This window comes from Jaculus jaculus, chromosome 7, assembly GCF_020740685.1.
Source record: "Jaculus jaculus isolate mJacJac1 chromosome 7, mJacJac1.mat.Y.cur, whole genome shotgun sequence".
In the NCBI taxonomy this organism is placed as follows: Eukaryota; Metazoa; Chordata; class Mammalia; order Rodentia; family Dipodidae; genus Jaculus; species Jaculus jaculus.
In genome coordinates, this window is record NC_059108.1 from 86,848,269 (window position 1) to 86,869,853 (window position 21,585).

The following is a 21,585-nucleotide window of genomic DNA, read 5'->3' on the forward strand; positions in this document are numbered from 1 at the left end:
AAAACAAAAATTTAACACACACATGCATACCCCCCCCCATCAGGCTGATCCCTGAGAAACTATAGTGTTTTGTTTTGTTTTTCTCAGTTCTAATTCTAAAGACCAATTCAAGTTACACAAGGATGTATCTGGCAGTTATTCTGACAGCACAATTTCTCAAGACTGCTAAGCCCTTGGAAATGTGTAACACAAAGGCATTCAGTTACAAACAGGTCTTGACTGAGTGACAACATTAATAATCACATTGTTAAACCAGGTGGGGTGGCACAGGCCTTTAATCTCGGCACTCAGGAGGCAGAGGTAGGAGGATCGCTGTGAGTTCGAGGCCACCCTGAGACTACATAGTGAATTCCAGGTCAGCCTGGGCTAGAATGAAACCCTACCTCAAAAAAAAAAAAAAAAAAAAAAATCACATTATTGGGCCAAGCACATAGACCAATTTTATCCCAACAGAACTTTCACCACTTCTTTCGTCTAGGCCTAATAATTACTGAGTGAGTCCATTTAACAACTGAGTAGGTGATCATGCCATATCTCCACTTTAAACAGAGGCTGAGGGCCACAGAGAGATGGCTCAGTAGTTAAAGGTACTTGCCTACAAAACCTAACGTCCCAGGTTTAATTCCCCCAGTACCCATGTAAAGCCAGATGCAAAAAGCTGTGCATGTGTCTGGAGTTCATTTACAGTGACTAGAGGCCCTGGAGCACTCTTTTTCTCTGTCTCTGTCTTTGTCTCTGTCTTACTCTGCTTGCAAAATAAATAAATAAATAAAATATTTTAAATAGAGGCTGACCTCCACAGAGGAACAACACAAGTTCTCACCAGATTTCTACCTGAAGTTTTCAAAAAACATATACACAAAGATTTCTTATCATGTCTGCTTCTGATTACTGTTCAAGCCTTTTAATGCTTCAGATTCATGAGACTTGACACCCCATGCTTCATACAGCAGGAAAATTCTCATTACTTTATTTGATGCAACATGTTGAGAAGCTAGAGGTGGAGATCTAATATGCAGGTTTAATATGCCCCCTCAATCTCTGAAATCTCCTTTTAGTAGCACCATAATGTTCAATGAGTGAAATAATGAATCCTAAGGGGTAGACATGTGGGTGAGTATCTTCAATAGATAGACATTCGAAGACACCCTGAGAATACAGAGGGAATTCCAGGTTAGACTGGGCTAGAGTGAGACCCCTATCTCAATAAACCAAAAGAAAAGAAAATGCTCCAAAGCAACTTAAACCCAAAAAAGCTATGCTCCTAATGGACATTATAGTTTTTGTGCCTGAAGGACATAAACTACACAGGTTTCAAAACAACACAAATTCTATCCTCCATATATCATGGCTATAAAATCACCTAAGTGATAAGCTGATTTCTTACCTTAACATCTGTAAATTGAGACACAGCTATATCAGGAATGTTGGGATGGAGAGCAGGCAGTTCACAATATAAGCTAGGAAAGCAAACTAAAGATCCCAGAAGAACTTGTGCTTCCACTCTTGGTGCCTATATATCAGATTAAAAACAACAACCTTTATAATATAATTTATTATGTTCTTAAAACAACTACATATTTTATTGTGTAAGTACATTATAAAGAGCAGTGAGAATATTTAAAAATTGGAAGGGGAAAAGCTTTAAGTTTACATCCAAAATCTCTACAGTCAGGTGTGGTGGTACATGCCTTTAATCCCAGCACTGGGGGTACAGAGGTAGGAGGACTGCTACGAGTTCAAGACCACCCTGAGACTACATAGTGAATTCCATCCAGGTCAGCCTGAGCTAGCGTGAGACCCTACCCTGAAAAACTAAAAACAAATCAAATCTCAAATAGCAAAACTTTTCTCAAAAGCAGCTGGTAATCACCCATTGTTAATGAGCTAGAAACAGAAATATAAGTTAACTAGCAGCATACATTTACCCTAGTTAAAAGGAAAAAATATAAATCACTTATTTACATTTTCATTTATATAGAGACTGGACATGCTATGTAGCCTAGGTTTATTTTGACCTCACTATGCAGCCCAGGCTGGTCTCAAACTTGAGGCTCCTGCCGCAGCCTCCCAAATGTTGGATTACATGCCTGGCTAAATATATGCATTTGTCTGATGATGGGGACTAATCCCAGGGTTTAGGCAAGTGCTGAAACCACTGAAAGAATTCACCCACAAGCCCCTTGGCTAAATACTTTAAAAGTAACTTGTACTTCATGGCATGCTGTTCAAAAACACTGAAGATCCAGTGTTCCTGTATTCTACTTGAGGGTGAACTAGCTTAGGATAAGTAAATAGGGATAAAAATGTTAACTACATCTCCAAGAAACAGATATCACACTAGATGGTTTGTATGTAATTATGCATATGAAAAAGCATTGCCAATTCTGGGAGCTTCTGCATGGAAAAAATACAGAACTTTGATCATAAAATTAGATAAATGAATGTTACAGTAGAGAAGTTGGGCTGGAGAGATGGCTCAGCGGTTAAAGGTATTTGTTTGCAAAACCTGACAGCCTGGGTTGGATACCCCAGTATCAACACAAAGCCAGATGCACAAGGTGTCTGGAGCTTGTTTGCAGTGGCAAGAGGCCCTGGTATACCCATTCTCTCTCTCTCTCTCTGTCTGTCTGTCAATCCTTTTTTATTTCTTCCTCAAGGTAGGATCTTGCTCCAGGCAGACCTGGAACTCACTATGTAGTCTCAGGCTGACCTCAAACTCACAGCAATCCTCCTGCCTCTGTCTCCCAAGTACTGGGATTAAAAGTGTGTGCCACAATGCCCAGTCATTCCCTCTCTCTATCTGCCTTTTACTCTCTGTCTTTCTCTTAACTAACTAACTAAATAAAATAATTAAAGAGTAAAGTAGTTATAACAAACAATTTTAAAAGCCAATGAGGGGCTGAGAGATGGCTCAGCAGTTAAGCTCTTGCCTGTGAAACCTAAGGACCCTGGTTCAAGGCTTGATTCCCACGTGCGCCAGAGGCACAAGGTGGCATATGCAACTGGAGTTCGTTTGCAGTGGCTGGAGGCTCTGGCACGCCCATTCTCCCTTTACGCCTCTTTCTGCCTCTGTCTGTCTGTCACTCTCAAATAAATAAATAAAAATAAACAAAAAAAAATTTAAAGCCAAAAAAAAAAAAAAAAAGAAAAAGCATTTCCAATACTCTTTACTAAAACCAATATCAGAATTTATGTCTGGATTACAGTAGAAAAATTTTCTATTCATTTTCCTTAGCTGTCTTACAAGTCGTTTGTGAGGTGTCACACTGAACATTTCCTTTTCTTCTGTCCTCTTGCATGCCCACCAAATACCTAAAAATGCACTGTTTCATTTATTAAATATTCACCACACAAACTGGAGAACACAGAAAAATGACAATTGTGTGTATTTTCCTAATGACATTGTGATATAACCAATATGCATCTATATGCACTGGAGAAAAGTTAGTATCAGAGAAGGACATTAGAGCTGCAGAACCTTTAGAGAAGCAACAGAAAATGTAGCCAGTCATTTGGAGTAGCTGACTGAATCAACTGTTTTGGGCTGGAGAGATGGTTCAGTGGTTAAGGAACTTGCCTGCAAAGCCTAATGTCACAGGTTCAATTCTCCAGTACCCATGTAAAGCCAGATGCACAAAGGGGTATATTTAGTTCAAGTTCATCTGCAATGGTCTAAGGCCTAGGCATGCCCTTCTCTCTGTCTCTCTTTTCTCAATCTCTCTGCTTGCAAATAAATAAAAACATTTTTAAAAGAACAGTAGTTTTGTTATTAAGTTAATTAAAAATGACAATGACAATGACTTGTATACCAGCCTTTGAGTTCTACCAACTTTTGCTGGTCTCTAAGAAGTTGACAATATGGGTACAATGGTAATGTTATACCCCTATAGCTTGTATACTACCTTGGATGGCTTTCCATTTAATCTACTCCAAGATTAACACATTTGCTTTAATATTCCAAAGCACAGGTTGAATTAATTATCTGCCTATTTTAAAATGTTTAGCCATTATAGCATTATAACTTGATCTGTAGCATTTAAGACCTTCCAAGATATAGCTGAAAACACACTTCTTAATTGTTAACCAGTGATTTTTACCCATCACCTATGATCTAGTTAAAATGTAGATTCTGGCTCAGGACTTCTGGGGTGTGGTTTGAGATTCTGCAGTACTAAGAAGCACTTAGATCATACCAACTGTTTTGAGTGTGCAGCCATGCTGTGGCAACAAAAATCTAAAGTACTTTTCTTTTCTTTCTGTCTACCATACTCTTGAAGATTAGCCCCTAAACAAAATGGATTACTTGACATTCTTTAAACATCTTATTATGCTTGCTTTCCTTTGCTTATGATATCTTCTCTCTCCTTCATTATATAAATATTGTTAATCTTCCAGATAGCCATAACAAATAAGATTTATTAAGCTAGGGAGCATAGTGTTTAGGTAGTATTTTAAAAGGTGAAAGATTTATACAATCTGAAGAGAAATCAGAGGATTAGGTAGTATTTGAAATCCCTGAACTTGGGTACCACCACCTGGAGAAAATGTGCAAGTACAAACTGCATTTCTAGGTAGTTATGTGATCTTTGCTGCTTCAGTTCCTTAGGTCTTATCACATCTTACTCATTTTGGTATTCCTAGAGCCTACCACAGGGCAGTGCTCATTCATAGGTACTTTTTCATTGAATATGTATTTATTCAGCACCTAGTATCTGCTCAACATCATGCTGAATCCTTTTGTGGTTATTAAACTTTTCCCTCTTTGTGTACAAAGTGTGCCTGAATTGATATGTTTTTAAATATTTTACAAATACCTGGGGCAGAAATGACTTACAAAAAGAGGCTTACTCAACTCATAATTTTGGAGTTTGAAAGTCCAGAGTAATAGTGCTGACTCTGACAAAGACTACCATGTTGGGCATTATGATGAGGGAGAAAGCAAAAGTGAGTAGAGGGAACAACTGCCTTGCACTTTATAGCATCTCATTTGTCAAAACTAAGAGTCCTCTGAGAGCTACATTAACTCCCTCCATGCTGTAATACCCCACCACAACAGACTTAACTACCCCTACTAGGCCCTACTTCTTAAAGATCCTACTGCCTTTCAACATTGCCACATAGGAATCAAACATATGAACCTACAAACTACAGCATTTCTTTTGTGTAGGGATATAAATAGATATATTTGTGCTCAGGGAACATATAATCTACTGTTGGAAAGATAGAAAATAACAATAGAATGTAGGTATAGTTTCAAGAGGAGAAGCCTAGCATAGAGTGTAGAGTCAGTCTTCCTGGATTCAAATCTAAGCTTTGCTGCTTGTTTGTTGTATGATCTGTGGTCAGGTTACTTCATTTCTCTGTATCTCAGTTTCTTTACCTATGAAGATTATTTTGTATGGATTAGTCATTTGGGGCATTATATGACACATTGCATGTGTAATTTAAGAGTTAGTTAAGGAAGTAGGAATATGGTTTAATGGTAGAGTTCATACTAGCATGCACAGCCATTGGATTTATGGCCAGTACAAAGGAAAAAGCCTTGAATTCAGGCATGGACACATATGCCTGTAATCCTAGTGCTTGGAAAGTGGAAACAGGTGATTAAGAGTTCAAGCCAACCTGTGCTACATGAAACCCTGTCTCAAAACAAAGAAGTAAGTAATAAAAGTATGAAAAAAAATTATGTAGGAAGCAATCAATTGCAATTAAACTATAAAACTTCCTGGACATAAATTGGTTATATCTGACCAGCAATAGCTCTCACTGTTGCTTTGTTCACTGAGTCTTGGTTAAGTAAACTTTGCTATATTAAAAGAAGTAGAACTAAAACTTACATTGAGAAAAGCCGAAGAAGCCACTCTACTAGCTGCTATGATAAAATCCATAATTAGCATTGTGGCACCAGGCAAACCAAGTGCAAAAAACTGAGGTGAGCAGTGCTTGATGATTGTATTGACAATATCCTGAGAACAAGGAAAGAAGAACAAAAAGATCAACACACATGTAATCTTCAGTATCAGCTAATCAATACCTTTAAAAATAGAAAATATGTGAAATAAAAAAAGTAGTAACTATATACTGGCTGACTACATGCAAAGACTAACTTCAGTTTTCGCAAATAATCTATGCTCAGTATATTCTGCTTAAAAAAAAACCTTTAAACAATTTGCTTAGCTAATATAAATAACAGCATTCTTTCCATGTAAGAGAACAAAGCAGGATCTTTGCTTCACGCAATACCATCAGACCCACATCTTGAATAACTGAGTTGCAGAGCAGTCTCTCCAGCCATCTAGTTCTTTCCATGTGAAAACTCACATCTCTGGACCCACATAACCTGCTGTGCAGCTACTGGGGAAATTTTTTAAGGATAAATTTGAAGTATAATGGTAGCCTAGATACTTTTAAGGGAGGATTCCTTTTTTTTTTTTAATTAAATGTCTTATTTATTTATTTATTTGAGTCAGTGACTGAGAAAGAGAAAGAGAATATGGGCATGCCAGGTCCTCTAGCTGCTGCAAATGAACTCCTGACACATGTGTTACCTTGTGCATCTGGCTTACATGTGTCCTGGAGAATCAAACCTGGGTCCTTAGGCTTCACAGGCCTTAACCACTAAGCCATCTCTCTAGCCCATAAGGAGTACTCTTCAAGTGGTTATTAATTCACCATGGTTTTGGAACTTACCAGAGGAAGAACTGTACTTGTTGGATTATTCAAGGTCACTTTCTGTAAATGAAAGCTCTATTTTTTTCTGGTATTGATTATCATTTTATCTGAGATAAATTTATTGGATTAGGACACCATAATTATTTGTAAATTAATGTAAGACGTTTTCCCATTGTTCAGAAAGAATAAAACTCTAATCTTTTAATATTAATTTAGTGTTCTCCAATTGACCTGAAAGTAGTATTTAACCACATGAGAATCAGACTTGTCATCTACCATATTTTTTAGTTCTATGACCAACATAAGATGCTGAAATAAGTGATTTATAGTCAAATTTATAACTACTAGTGATTGTATATGATACAATTGCTATGTCAATATAAAAATCATTATGCCAATATAACTGATGATACTATGAATGTGAGGTGATTCTTCAGTAGGAAAAAAAACTCTTATTGCTACATGACTAGATAAACTCATATGCCTAAAGTATCAATAATGAACAATTCATGATTAATGCCTAGTAATAGGCACAGTGGCACATTACAGACAGATACTGTCAACTTAAGCAAAGGATAGTCTAATCTCTTCAAAGAGTAAACTGTTGGTATAACATTAAAGTGGAAGGATATTCAAATTATCTCCATAACTACTACAATAAGAGACTGTTTTCAACCATGTTTCAAGAACAAATAAGGTCACAGAGTGGAAATGAACTGCACATAAACCAATACTTAGTATAAAGGATGGTTTAGTTCTGGATTGTAAAAGCAAGAGTTAAAGAGAAGTGAGGATCAAGGATAAATTGACAAAACATTTTAGAAGGCATATATTTACCTGATCAATATGAAGTAATCCACAATGCATTATATTGTAGAAATGTGTTAAAAAATCTCTATTTGGAGATACATCTTGTCTTCTTTTCATCGTATTACAAATAAGTTTATAAGCATGTAATTTACCTTGCTTATACTTATCAGTCAACATAGTTGCCTAAAAATTAAGAGGTCAGTTGCAATATTTAAAAAAGTATTGGTTGTTGAATATTTTAAAAATTGAATATAGAACAAGCAAAAGATTTGACCTCATTTCTTTCTATGTTGGTTTAATTTACTAATGAACTCTGGACTACTAAAAACTACTGTGATCCAAAACAATGCAAAGTATATATAAATTATAATCACAAACCATTTAACCCAGAAGTACACCAAATATTAAAAATAATTACAAATAAAAATAATTAAATTTTTTAAAGTATATACCATGTTATCTGGCACAATGCTATGCTTATTTTTTTGTTGAAATACAACTAAGATGTACTATTTCCGAACTGTATGCATAGCTCAGTAGTACAGTACTTGCCTAGCATGTGCAAGGCCCTGGGTAGAATCCTAATGTAGAAAAAAAAATTATTTAAATAAGTAAAGTTAGTTAATAAAAATTTAGAAAAAAGAAATATTTCTATATTTACTTTTGTCTTTATTAAATAAAATAAATGGTGTATCCTCTATAATAGTTTTGCTGTTTCCTCTCCTCTCTACCACAATAGCCAACGACTTCCTAAAAATACTGGTTAAAAACCAATTGCTCTTAATATAATAGCATAAAATTTCTAACAAATACTTATTTATTAAACAAAAAATTACACTGTTTTCTACACTTAACTTACCTTAAAAAGCCAAGGTGTAAGGATTCTTAGTGGTGGAATCAAAACAGGTGGAGAAGGGGAAGTCAGATTATCTGTTGAAATTCCAAGATTATCTCTGATCTATAATTTTCAAATAAAAGGTAAGAAATATATTGAGAGCATTTTCCCTTCTACTTTGATTTCCCTTAAACTGAATCAAACCCAACTTCTACAATAACTACAAATTTAATTATGGTAAGCTGATTTTACGACGATGAACACTTGTTTTAATTGGTAGGAAGGGACTGGAGATATAATCATGTTCTCAATATTCTCAAAGGTTGCTGCTGCCACCTCCTCTTCCTCTCCTTTCTTTCTCTTTGTTTCTTGAAGCAAGGATTCATTATGTAGCTAAGGCTGGCTTGGAACCCACTACACAGCTCATGCTGGCCTCTATTTCATGATCCTCTTGCCATACCATGCTTAGCCCTCTTCTAGTTTATAATACTTCATTTTTCTTCTCTTTTTACTTATATTCATTTTTTTTCCTCTTACCTTGGCTAGATTCTGCCAAAGTTCACAGAGGTAATCAAAAACTTGAGCATGTATTTCAGGATCCATAATAGCATTGACATCTCCCAAAATGCCCAGCATTCTTCGCCACATTACAGTAGCAACATCAGCATGCCATCCAGTTAGAGTACCTCCTGCCATCACACTACAACATTCAGATGGAAATTCACTGGGTTCTATAGAGGAAACAAACACAGTAGTGTCAGCACCCAAAAGAGTTTAATAATTTAATAATCATAAATACCTATAAAAGTGAATAAAATATATGTAGCTGTACATAAATTTTATTATTTCCTCATAATGTCAAAATCTTACCAGTTCATAATTCTCTATTATGGTACTAATTTCTTTTTCAGTAGTGTTTCTCTTGAGACTTACTTAAGAAAACAATTATGCAACAACCACTTACAGTATAGATATAATTAGAGAAATTTATATTTGGTATAAACACCAATTTTAAGCCAGGTATGGTGGCACACACCTTTAGTCTCAGCACTTGGGAGGCTAAAGTAGATGGATTGTCATGAGTTTGAGGCCAGTCTGGGACTACAAAGTGAGTTTCAGATCAGCTTGGGCTACAGAGAGACCCTGCTTCACAATAAAATAAGATTTAAAAAAATAAAAAATATAATAAACATCAAGCTAGAGAGAGATGGATCAGTGGTTAAGGATGCTTGCTTGCAAGGTCTGACAGCTTGTGTTTGATTACCCAGTGCCCACATAAAGCCAGATGTGGAGTGGTGCATGCATTTAGAGTTTGGTTGCAGTGGCAAGAGGCCCTAGTATATCCACTTCTCTTTTTCTCTATGTCCTTGCAAATAAATACTAAAACTTAAATAACATAAATCTTATAAGCACATTTTATCTAGTAGCTACTTTAGACTATTAAATCAAATAGAACCCACAAGCCAGAAAAATTAGAGTGATGTAACTGTAAGGCATTAGGGAATGCACATTAAGGAATAAGCCCCTTTAAAAAGTCTACAGGTTTGAAGTAGGATCTCACTCTAGCTCAGGCTGACCTGGAATTCACTGTGTAGTCTCAGGGTGCCCTCAAACTCATGGTGATCCTCCCACTTCTACCTCCCGAGTGCTGGGATTAAAGGCATGCGCCACCATGCCCCAGCTCAATTGGATTTTTTAAGTTACTATTTGGAATGAATGGTGCATATCGAACTGGGCCACAGAATTACAGAAAACTCATTTTGTTCATTACATTTGAAACAGTTTGTGAAATGTCTTTGGGGAGAAATAGAAAAAAAAAAGGAAATTGGGGAAAAAAAATCTGTGCACAACCATGGGTTTTACATGTAAGGATCCAACTGGCCCCAAATCAAAAATAATAAAGTGTAAGGGGCTGGAGAGAGAACTCAGTGGTGTATGTGCTTGCATGCAAAGCCTAAGGAGCCAGGTTTGATTCCCCAGGACCTATTTAAGCCAAATGCACAAGGTGTTGCATACGTCTAGAGTTCTTTGCAGTGGCTAGAGGTCCTGGCACTCCCATTCTGTCTCACTTCTTTTCTTTCTCACTCTGCTTGAAATAAATAAAAAAAATTTTAAATAAAAAAAAAATACATATATATAATAGGCCAACTATAGATACATATGCTAAGCATTATATTCTACTGAAAAATGTGTGTTTGCTGGAGAAAATCAAAAACATGAAAATTTGCTAGCTATCTAGAAGTGATCATTTTTATAAACAATACAATACATATTAGATTTTATGAAAAGGGAAAACAATATTATGCCCATAAATAAATAATAACTGGAAATTAGCTTAATAAGAAGTGACTTGTGTATTTTGTACTGAATGAATTTCCAATAAACACCAAGTATTTTATGTAAATTAAGCTAAGAATATTTTCTTAAATATTAATAAATACCACAATTACCAAAACAAAAGTCCATAGGTTTTTAAAAATATTTTCCATTTGATCAAATATACTGCATTGGCAATAGAATTTTTTCCTTAATATCAAGATTAATTTATTACTTGCTAATTTCTATATTTTTATTTTTAGTTATTTATGGTTGTGTGTGTTAATGAGAGAGTGAGCGAGCAAGGTGGGAGAAGGCAGGTAGAGAGAGAGAGAGAAAATGGACATACCAGGCCTCCTGCCACTGCAAATGAATCCAGATGCATGTGCCACATTGTGCATATGGCTTATATGGGTCCTAGGTTTTCTGGCTTTGCAGGCATGTGCCTTAACTGGTAAGCTATCTCTCCAGCCTCAGTTGCTGATTTTTTTTAAAGTCCAAACAATCCATTTTAAGAATGGACAAATGATCTGAACAGACATTTTGTAAGAAAAAAGAAAAAAAAGACATACAAGCCAGGTGTGGCAGTACACACCTTTAATCCCAGCACTCAGGAAGCAGAGCTGAGGATTGCCCTGAGTTTGAGGCCACCCTGAGATTACATAGAGAATTCTTGGTCAGCCTGAGCTAGAGTGAGTCCCTACCTTTAAAAAAAAAAAAAAAAATATATATATATATATATATATATACACACACACACACACACACACACAAATAACTAACAAATGTTTAAGAAAATGTTCAACCTCACTAAATATTATATGAATAATTTTAAGTATGTCATCAACCATGTCCTTGAACAAAGCTTTTGGCATATTTATAAAGTGTCTAACTAATACTTATTACATCATGCAGAAGTTAGCAAAATAACTTTTGCTTAACTTGAAGTTTCTGAGGCTCCCCGGGTCACTTCTGAACATTTACTTTAAAATGAAAACACTACTTAATTCAGTTGATGTTTGGAAAATCAAAACTCAGTCACAAAGCAGGGCATGAAGGTATATGCCTATAATCCCAGAACCTAGGAGGTGGAAAGAGGAGGGTCAGGAGTACAAAGTGAGCCTCACCTGAAGTGTGCACTTGGAGCTAGCCTGGATTACATGAGACTCTGTCTAAAGAAAACTAAAATCGGCCATAAAAAGGTTTGAGGATATAACTCAGTGATAAAGTACTTGCCTGGCATGTGCAAAACCCTAGGTTTATCTCCTGTACTGGAAAAAAAAAAAACTAATAAAAATTACTTATCTAATAGATCATTTCACCGGAAGCTGGATTTACAAGAGATAATGCTGACATCTTATCCTATAAGTCAGCAGTACCTTTAAATTAGCTGACTAGGGCATGGTGGCACACACCTTTAATTCCAGCATGCATGAGGCAAAGGTAGGATGACAGCCGTGCGTTCAAGGCCACTGTGAGACTACATAGTGAATTCCAGGTCAGCCTGGGCTAGAGTGAGACCCTACCCTGAAAAAAAAAAATCTGACTAGGCTGACTAGGCTTAGTGGTTAAAGCATTTGCCAAAAAAGCTAAAGGAGCCAGGCTTGATTCCCCAGTATCCATGTAAAGCCAGATGTACAAAGTGGAACATGTATCTAGAGTTCATTTGCAGTGGCTAAAGGCCTTGATATGGCTGCTCGCTCGCACGCTCTCTCTCTCTCTCACTCTCTCTCAAAAAACATAGAAAAGTATTTTAAAAAATAGCTGAGTGCAATGATGTATGCCTGTCATCCTCAACACAGGTAGAAGAAGTAGGTTTATGAGTCTGAGGCCAGAGTGGGCTAGTGTGAGATCCTACACAAAAACGTATCATCAATAGTTCTAAAACTGTAATAAAAAAAAACTATGATAAAATGTATAAAGATAGAACAGGTTTATAAATAGCTTTCTTTTTTTGTTTGTTTGCTCGTTTTTTGTTTTTTTTTTTTTGGTTTTTCGAGGTAGGGTCTCACTCTAGCCCAGGCTGACCTGGAATTTACGATATAGTCTCAGGCTGGCCTCGAACACATGGCAATCCTCCTACCTTTGCCTCCCAAGTGCTGGGATTAAAGATGTGTGCCATCACGCCTGGCTTATAAATAGCTTTCTTTAAGGCAAGAAAAACGACATCTAGTAATCAACCTCCAGAAGTCTTAGAAAAATCCAAAGATTTATCATAATCCCACACAGTCAAGTTTAAGATTACTATTTAATATCTCTTGATACTAATAAAAAAGGAAGAAAGGAAGGAAGAAAAGTGGCAACTATCTAATTTTCAGATATTGCCTAGATCATCTGGTGTCTGAAGAACTGAGTGATGGAGCTTCTCATCGAGCTGTAGGTCCTTCTGTTCCATGTGTTCTATATTCAGTGTGGAAGGAGAAGGTGTCTGTGACCTGGATCCCATAGCAGAATGGATTGGGGAAGCACTTTCTGAACCTGCAAAGATAATTTCATAAAATTACTGTAAATACTTGGAGTATTCTTCCTAACATTTCAAACCCTATAATATTTCAAACCCTATAAAATGTAAATTTGAAACATCAAAAGATAAAGCAAGATAAATACTGGATAAAGTTATGAAAAAAATTACAGTATTATACAGGTTTTTGTATATACAAGTCTCATCTCACATTTTCCACAGGATTAACATGTCATCAGAAATGGATATATCAGGCAACAGGAGCCATCTGTGATAGCAAGAATAGCTACTCCCATTCTGGGTCCAGCTATAAAACTCTGGCATTCACTGCTAGCCTCTTTATGTCTTACTTCAGCCTTGGGACAGGTCAAGAGTTAAGGGACTGCTGTTCTACATGGCAATATCATTGCCCATTGCTAACTTGTTTGTAGTAGTACTGATTTCGGTCTTCTCTCCTTTCCACTTGTTCTGACAAATTCATTCTCTATAATATATAAGAAGATCCAAACACCTAATCTGATCATGTCATTTCATCATTTAAAATCCTCTAAACATAACCAGTTTGGTAATACGAACCTATAAGTGAAGCACTGGGAGGAGAAGCCAGGTGAACTTGAGGCTATCCTCAGCTTTACAGGCAGTTGGAGGTCATCTTGGGCTATAAAAGACCCTGACTCAAAATAAAAATTCCTAAAATTCTGGGCATACTGACACATACCTGTGATCCCAGCACTTTGGAGGCTAACGCAGAATAATCATGAATTTGAGGCCAGCCTGGGCTATCTAGTGAGTTCTAGGTTAGCATGGGCTACAGTGTGAGATGCTGTCACAAACAAACAAACAAAATCCTCGCAATTTTCTTACTTTGCTAATATCGACCTACAACTTTTGTTTTCTAGATAAACTTCTCCTCTCTCTCTCTCTCTCAATCTCTCTCTGTCCATACACACACACACACACACACACACACACACACTTGCAAACAGAGAAAGAGCAGACAGACAGAGACAATGGGCATATCAGGGCCTCCAGCAACTGCAAACTAACTCAAAAGGCATGAGCCACTTAGTGTATCTGGCTTCATGTGAGGAATCAAACTTGGATCATTTTGACTCTGCAGGCAAGTGCCTTAACTGCTGAGCCATCTCTCTAGCCCCTAAACTACTCCTGACCCTGAAAAGTACAAATAAAAAGTCTCTGCCATATGGCTTCATTGAACCTTGTACATTTAAACTATTGATCACACTGATATGAAGCCGCCTTTCAGTCTGAAATACTCTCATAGAGTACAAATTCCATAAGAACAGGGATACTATCTGTTATATACTATATTGCATGTGTACAGAGCAAGTGCTCTTGTTTATTTCAACCATGTGTAGCAAAAATTCATGCTGTATGGAATAACTGCTGGGAGCAGTGACAGGCCACTGACTAGTACTAAACCAGTACTTGCAATCGGAGATTATTTTTTATTGTAAACTTTCTAGTTGAGAAATAACAATATTCTGGACTCGATTATTACAAAATTCTGTCCTTTCTATATGATAAAGCAAAACCAATACAATTATATTCCTATTAGTTCTTCAAAGGTATGATTCCATATATCACTTATGTAAGTTTTGAAAAGTAGCACAATAAATACCTAAAAATATACATACAGAATTATATTATGTAGCATATATAATCACTCATATGATAACCAATATCATACTTAGACTATACCTAGTCTCACTTATGACACATATCAACATTTTTATTAAATTCTTTGAAATATAAGTATTTCTTCTGTCTCCATGTATCATCTCACTCCATGAAAACCAAATTCCTCCCCTCCCCCTTTCTTTTCTTTTATGAGGTAAGGTCTCACTCTCGCCCAGGCTGACCTGGAACTCACTCTGTAGCCCAGGCTGGCTTTGACCTCAGTGTGATCCTCCTATCTTTGACTTCCAAATGCTGGGATTAAAGGTATGTGCCACCACACCCAGCTCAAACTCATTTTTTAAAATTTAAATGTGCCAGGCATGGTGGTGCATGCCTTTAATCCCAGCACTTGGGAGGCAGAGGTAGGAGGATTGCCGTGAGTTTGAGGCCACCCTGAGACTCCATAGTGAATTCCAGGTCAACCTGGGCTACAGTGACACCCTACCTTGAAAAACCAAAAATAAATAAATAAATAAAATTTGGATGTTAAAATAATTTTGGATCAAGATGAGTTACAAAAAATTCAACGCTTCCTTTAAAGCTGTGCATGGTAGCGCACACCTTTAATCCCAGCACTCAGGAGGCAGAGGTAGGAGGATCACTGTGAGTTTGAGGCCACCCTGAGACTACAGTGAATTCCATGTCAGCCTGGGCTAGAGTGAGACCCTACCTCAAGAGGAAAAAAAAAAACAAAAAAACTTCCTTTAATATTATTAGAAAAACTCTATAATGGACAAATTTAGAGACTTTTACTATTAAAAAGGTGTTTTAAAGAAATAAAACTGTTTTGCCAGGCATGGTGGCACATGCCTTTAATCCCAGCCCTCAGGAGGCAGAGGAAGGAGGATTGCCGAGAGTTCAAGGCCACCCTGAGACTACATAGTTAATTCCAGGTCAGCCTGGACCAGAGTGAGTACCCTGCCTCAAAAAACCAAAAAACAAAAAAAGAAAAGAAAAGAAATGAAACTGTTTTAATTTTATTATTTTTTTTTTGTGGTGGGGGGAGTTCAAGGTAAGGCTGTCTCACACTAGCCAGGCTGACCTGGTATTCAGTCTACCAAGAGCTGGGATTAAAGACATGCATCACCATGCATGGCTAAAATAAAACTTTTTTAAAAAGCATTTATTTGCATGTGTGTGTTTGCACATGTATACGTGCACGTGTATAGGCACATCAGGGCCTCTTGCCCCTGTAAACAAACTTTAGATTCATTCCCCACTTTTTGCACTGGCTTTATGTGGCTACTGAGGAGTCAAATCCAGTCAAGCAGACCTTGCAAGTGAGTGGCTTTAGCCGCTGTGCCATCTCCCCAGCCATTGAGGTGGCCTCGAACTCACAGTGATCCTCCTCCCTTTGCCCCCCAAGTGCTGGGATTAGAGGCATGCACCCTCACGCCCAGCTAGATTTCTTATAATTGGTGAAAACCTTTATTGTACAGGAATATATATAGGCAACTTCAACACAAGTAACATCCCTTTGATACAACACAGATTAACGATGTGATAATGTATGCAAATGCAAACTTTAATCAGAAAAGTCACCATGTTGAATGGATCTGTATAAGGAGCATATGGAGTTGTACTATTTGATGAATTTTGTATCTTTAAAAACAAAACAAAACAGTTCAATTGTTCTTAAACACCCTTACACTATTTCTAATGCCAGTGACGAAGATTAGAATTCATAATAAAACCTGCCAATAGAGTAATAGAATCAGTCACTAAATACAATAAATATAGGTTACTTTATCACATGCATATTAAAATTGCTAAGAAGTTTAATTATCAAAAAAACATATAAAAGCAAAAGGAAGCCAGGCATAATGGCTAATGTGTTTAGTCCCAGCACTTGGGTGGCTTGCACAGGAGGATCTCCAAGAGTTGGAGGCTTTCCTTGGGGCTACAGAGCAAGCCTCAGGTCAGTCTTGGCTATAGTAGGACCCTACCTCAAGGAAAAAAAAAAAGAAGAAGAAGAAAGAAGTTCTCCATATGCATTGTATTTTCTAAATTTCTGTTTGGACCTTTATTTTAGATGACTATAAAGAAACCCGAAAAATAAAGGGTAGTCACATTTCTTTACATATAGTAATTTTTTTAAAAAACAGTGGTAGTATGAGTACTAGTCTGACTAAAACTAGAAGCAGGCTTGCATGGGGACACATCTCTATTTTACTACAGAGCTTGGATGTTCAGAATCTTCCTACTTTCAAAAGAATAGGTGCTTCAGAATAAGAGACACATGGGATAGGGTTCTTTACAAAAGTCTGAGGCCTAAGAGGGTTCTCAGTGGATATTTATACCAGTGAGAAAGCTTGCAAGATATTTTATTTGTACTTTGGAATCTCAAGAAATTCCCACAGTTTAGAGGCCTTTGGTAAGAGGCAGTGAAGATGATGTATAGGGAGGGATATGTATATCACAGTGCATGTGTAGAAATCAAAGGAAAACTTTGCCTCCCACTTTGTTTGAGGCAGGGTCTCTCACTGTTCACCAACACATTCACCAAGCAAACTGCCCTGTAAGCTTCTGAGTCACTCCAATCTCTACCTCCCTTCTCACCATATACATGCTGGGATTACAGATGTTCATGCTACAGCATCTGGCTTTACATGGGTTCTAAGGATCTGAACTCAGATGCTCACACTTGCATAAGAAACACCTTATCCACTGACTCATCACCCCAGCCCAAATTTAGAGGGTTTTTTTATGTATTTATTTATTTTTCTTTGAGATAGAGAGAGGGACAGAGAGAAAGAGAGAGAGAATGGGTAAGCAGGGACTCTAGCCTCTGCAAATGAATTCCAGACGCATGGGCCACCATGTATATCTGGCTTAAATAGGACCTGGAAAATCAAACTGGGTCCTTAGGCTTCTCAGGCAAGTGCCTTAACTGCTAAGCCACCTCTCCAGCCCTAGAGTTTTGATAGTATTAAAATTTGTGTTAAAATGGAACATAAACCCCTCCATTTTTTTTATGTATGTACACAAGTATATGTGGGTATGTATGGAGACCATAGGACAACCTCAGGTGCCATATTTAGGAATGCTGCCCACCTGTTTGGAGACCAGGTCCCTCACTGGCCTGAAGCTCATCCGTTAGGCTAAAGTGGCTAACCAGTGAACTTCAAGATTGTCCTGTTTTCTGCCTCCCAATGCTGGGATTATATTAGTGTGGCTCCACATGTAGCATTTTTAAGTGTATACTGGGGACTGAACTTAGGTCCTCATGCTTATGAGATAAGAACTTAACTGATTAAGCGATCTCCTCATTTTAAAAAATTTTTAAATTTCCCCACCTTCAAGCACATACTTATGAGCTTGGCAGTCTTATACACAATGCCACAACAAAACCCTAGGATAATTCAGTTACCACAAAAAGCTCTCTTGTATTCCATCTGCAGCTGATCCCCTCACTTGACCCCTGATTCTCACTACAATTGTGTCTTTTCTAGAATTTTATATATGTAAGTTATTGTCATACAATCTGTGTTTGATATCTTTCATTTAGCAGGGTTTTTGAGTCAGGGTATGTCTTTTCACATACTAATATTTATTTGTATTGCTTAGTACTATTCCAAGGAATATTCAATAAAATGATTTATCCATTTCTCAGCTCATGAACATATGGAGTGCTTGCAATTTTCAGTTCTTGCAGAGAATACTTCCATGATTGTTCACATACAACTATCCAAGACAAATACTCAGGAATGGTCATACAGTAAATGTTCAAAAGATAATGCCATAATTTTCCGTAGCTCTGCCATTTTGCATTCCCACCAGCAACACGTGAGATTTCTGATAGCTCTATATGTATTCCAGCACTGTGTATTGTTAGTTTTTAATGTAAGCTGTTTTAGGATGTATTCAGGAATAACTCATTCTAGTTTTTATTCAAATTCCCTGATTATCAGCAATGTTACGTATATTATCATTTACATTTATTTTTATGACGATGGTAGTAAAATGTGTTTACTCTAAAATAAGAACCTGTAATTTTTGTGAAATTTAAATCCCATGATGATAGGTCTGTAGATAAAACCCAACTGATTCCCTTCCTTTTCCCTATTCCACAATCAGGCATGCTGAAGTTTCTATCTAGTGGTACTGGGAGAATAGGAGACAGAACATGGACACAAAGGATGGGTCCTGCCTATCTACCATTCCCTTGAAACATTCTTAACTGTGTGGATTGGCTGAGAAAATGTGTATGATGAATTCAGCGATGTGTCACAACTACAGTTTAAAATTTCCAGTTAACTTTAGGATGCAAAAAACACTGACTAGCAGTCGGGCATGGTGGCACATGCCTTTAATCCTGGCACACAGGAGGCAGAGGTAAGAGGATTATCATGAGTTCAAGGTCACCCTGAGACTACATAGTGAATTCCAGGTCAGCCTGAGCTAGAGTGAGACCCTACCTCAAAAAAGCAAGAAAAAAAAAATCACTGACTAGCAGTTAAACTGGAATATCTATGACTAGAACCAGAATGAATTTGGCTTTTATGATGGAACCCTCCAGAACTGTGGGCCACTAGCTATTGAAGCTCACTTTAATCATTCACTAAGCCTGCAGTAATGTGACTCAGCCTTTGACATGACTGAATGTCTTGAACTCCACTAGTCATATTATGTTTGGGTTTGGCAACAGGTACAAAGAACCTAAAAAAGACAATTTACTGCATAAATACAGAACACTAGTATACTGACAGGCTTTTTATTAGACTATTTCTTGCAATAAATACTTTGCCATAAAAAAATCTAGGCTAATTCTGAATAACAATGAAAAGATATAGTGTAATACTTCTTTTTGTTCAGATTAACCATTCAAAAATAGCTACAGAGGGCTAGAGAGATAGTTTAGCAGTTAAGCATCTGACTTGTGTAGGTACTGAGGAATTGAACCTGGATCCTTAGGCTTCACAGGCCTTAACTACTAAACCATATCTCCAGCAATAAACAAGTACATTTTGTCTGCCTAGTAATCTCCTTAGTCCCTTATATGTAGATTTTTTTTCTTTAGTTTTTCAATGTAGGGTTTTGCTCTAGCCCAGACTGACCTGGAATTACATGTAGATTTTAAACTTCTTAAAAACCTGTTTGCTTGTTTGTTTGTTTTTCAAGGTAGGGTCTCACTCTAGCCCAGGCTGATCTGGAATTTACTCTGTAGTCCCAGGCTGGCTTCAAACTAACAGAGATACTCCTATTTCTGCCTCCTGAGTGCTAGGATTAAAGGTCTGCACCATCATGCCCAGCAAAAATTTTCAGGGTTTAGATATTACTTAATTCTATTTCAGTTTCTTTTGTTTAATATTTTATAACAATGAAGGAAAGGAGGAGAAACATTAAAATGATTTCTTTAAAAAAATTTTATTTATTTGCTTTTTTGTTTTGTTTTTTTGAGGTATGATCTCACTCTAGCTCAGGCTGACCTGGAATTCACTATGTAGTCTCAGGGTGGCCTTGAACTCATGGTGATCCTCCTACCTCTGCCTCCCAAGTGCTGGGATTAAAGGCATGTGCCACCATACCCACCTTTTTTTATTTATTTGCAAGGAGAGGGAGAGGAGACACACAGAGAGAATGGGCATGCCAGATGCACAAGGTGGTGCATGCATCTGGAGTTCATTTGCACTGCCTACAGGCCATTTAGTGCCCATTCTCTCCCCCTCTCCACCACTCCACCTTTCTCTCAAAATAAAATAAATAAGTTTTTTTTTAAAAAAGGTGCTTGTGGGCTGGAGAGATGGCTTAGTGGTTAAGGTACTAGCTGCAGAGCCTAAGAACTCATGTTCACATCTCTAGGTCCCACATAAGCCAGACACAGTGTGGTAAGCACACAATGTTGCACATGTGCACAAGGGGGCACACATTTCTGGAGTTTGTTTGCAGTGGCTGAAGGCACTGGCATGCCCATTCTCTCTGCCACTTTCTCTCTCTTAAATTTTAAAAAAAGAAGGTGGCTGTTTATAAAGCCTTATGGCCTGGGTTCATCCCCGTACCCACATAAGGCTAGATGCCCAAAGTGGAGCATACAACTGGAGTTTGTGTACAGTAGCGGCCAGAGGCCCTGGTGTGCTCATTCACTCTTTCTCTCTCTCAAATAAGTAAAATATTTTAAAACTCTACATATAAGGAACACATTCCCTCAAATAACTTTACCAGTAATGGTTGCAACTTCAGCAGAGAAAGCTTGTTGATTAAGACTGCTTGTTTCAGAATCCATATGAAGGGTGGTTAAGCTAGCCACTTCCTGCTCTTCAGTACTCTGATGATGGCCAGAACCTGAGTCAATGTCAGCAGTGGATGCAATTCCAGTGTCAGCTCCAAAGCCAAAGTCTATTAGGAAGAAGAAATGCTAATATAGTCCCAGTTATAAAACAAAAATAATGAGACATAGCTAAAACACAAAAATAATAAAACATTAAAATTTCCCATCAATTTTTTCTTTTTCTTTTCTTTTTTTTTTAAGTGGGACAGAGAGAGAGAATTGGGGCACCAGGGCCTCACCCACTGAAATCAAACTCCAGATGCTTGTGCCAACTAGTGAGCACATGCAATCTTGTGCTTGCCTCACCTTTGTGTGTCTGGCTAACATGGGATCTGAAGAGTAGAACATAGGTCCTTAGGCTTTTCAGGCAAGTGCCTTAGCCGCTAAGCCATCTCTCCAGACCCATCAATTTATTTTATATATTACAATCTGGAGAATGTAAGTAAGCAATGTTAACTCTTTAAAGATTCTAACTAGAAGCAGTTAAAGTTGTAACTTATTAACAATAGTAGTAAAAAA

General features: G+C 37.3%; 1 protein-coding gene across 8 annotated transcripts in view; it reads right to left on the reverse strand.

Annotated features, from left to right (window-relative positions):
• Positions 1-21,585, reverse strand: part of Ralgapa1 (Ral GTPase activating protein catalytic subunit alpha 1) — a 271,828-nt gene that overhangs the window by 121,609 nt on the left and 128,634 nt on the right. For all 8 annotated transcript variants that reach the window (XM_045155394.1, XM_045155393.1, XM_045155389.1 and 5 more), the window contains 7 exons: positions 20,958-21,134; positions 12,962-13,114; positions 8,858-9,051; positions 8,345-8,443; positions 7,513-7,668; positions 5,841-5,969; positions 1,388-1,513 (listed from right to left, as the gene is read on the reverse strand). In XM_045155394.1, the coding sequence (XP_045011329.1) occupies positions 1,388-1,513; positions 5,841-5,969; positions 7,513-7,668; positions 8,345-8,443; positions 8,858-9,051; positions 12,962-13,114; positions 20,958-21,134 (1,034 nt within the window). The remainder of the gene's footprint in view (positions 1-1,387; positions 1,514-5,840; positions 5,970-7,512; positions 7,669-8,344; positions 8,444-8,857; positions 9,052-12,961; positions 13,115-20,957; positions 21,135-21,585) is intronic.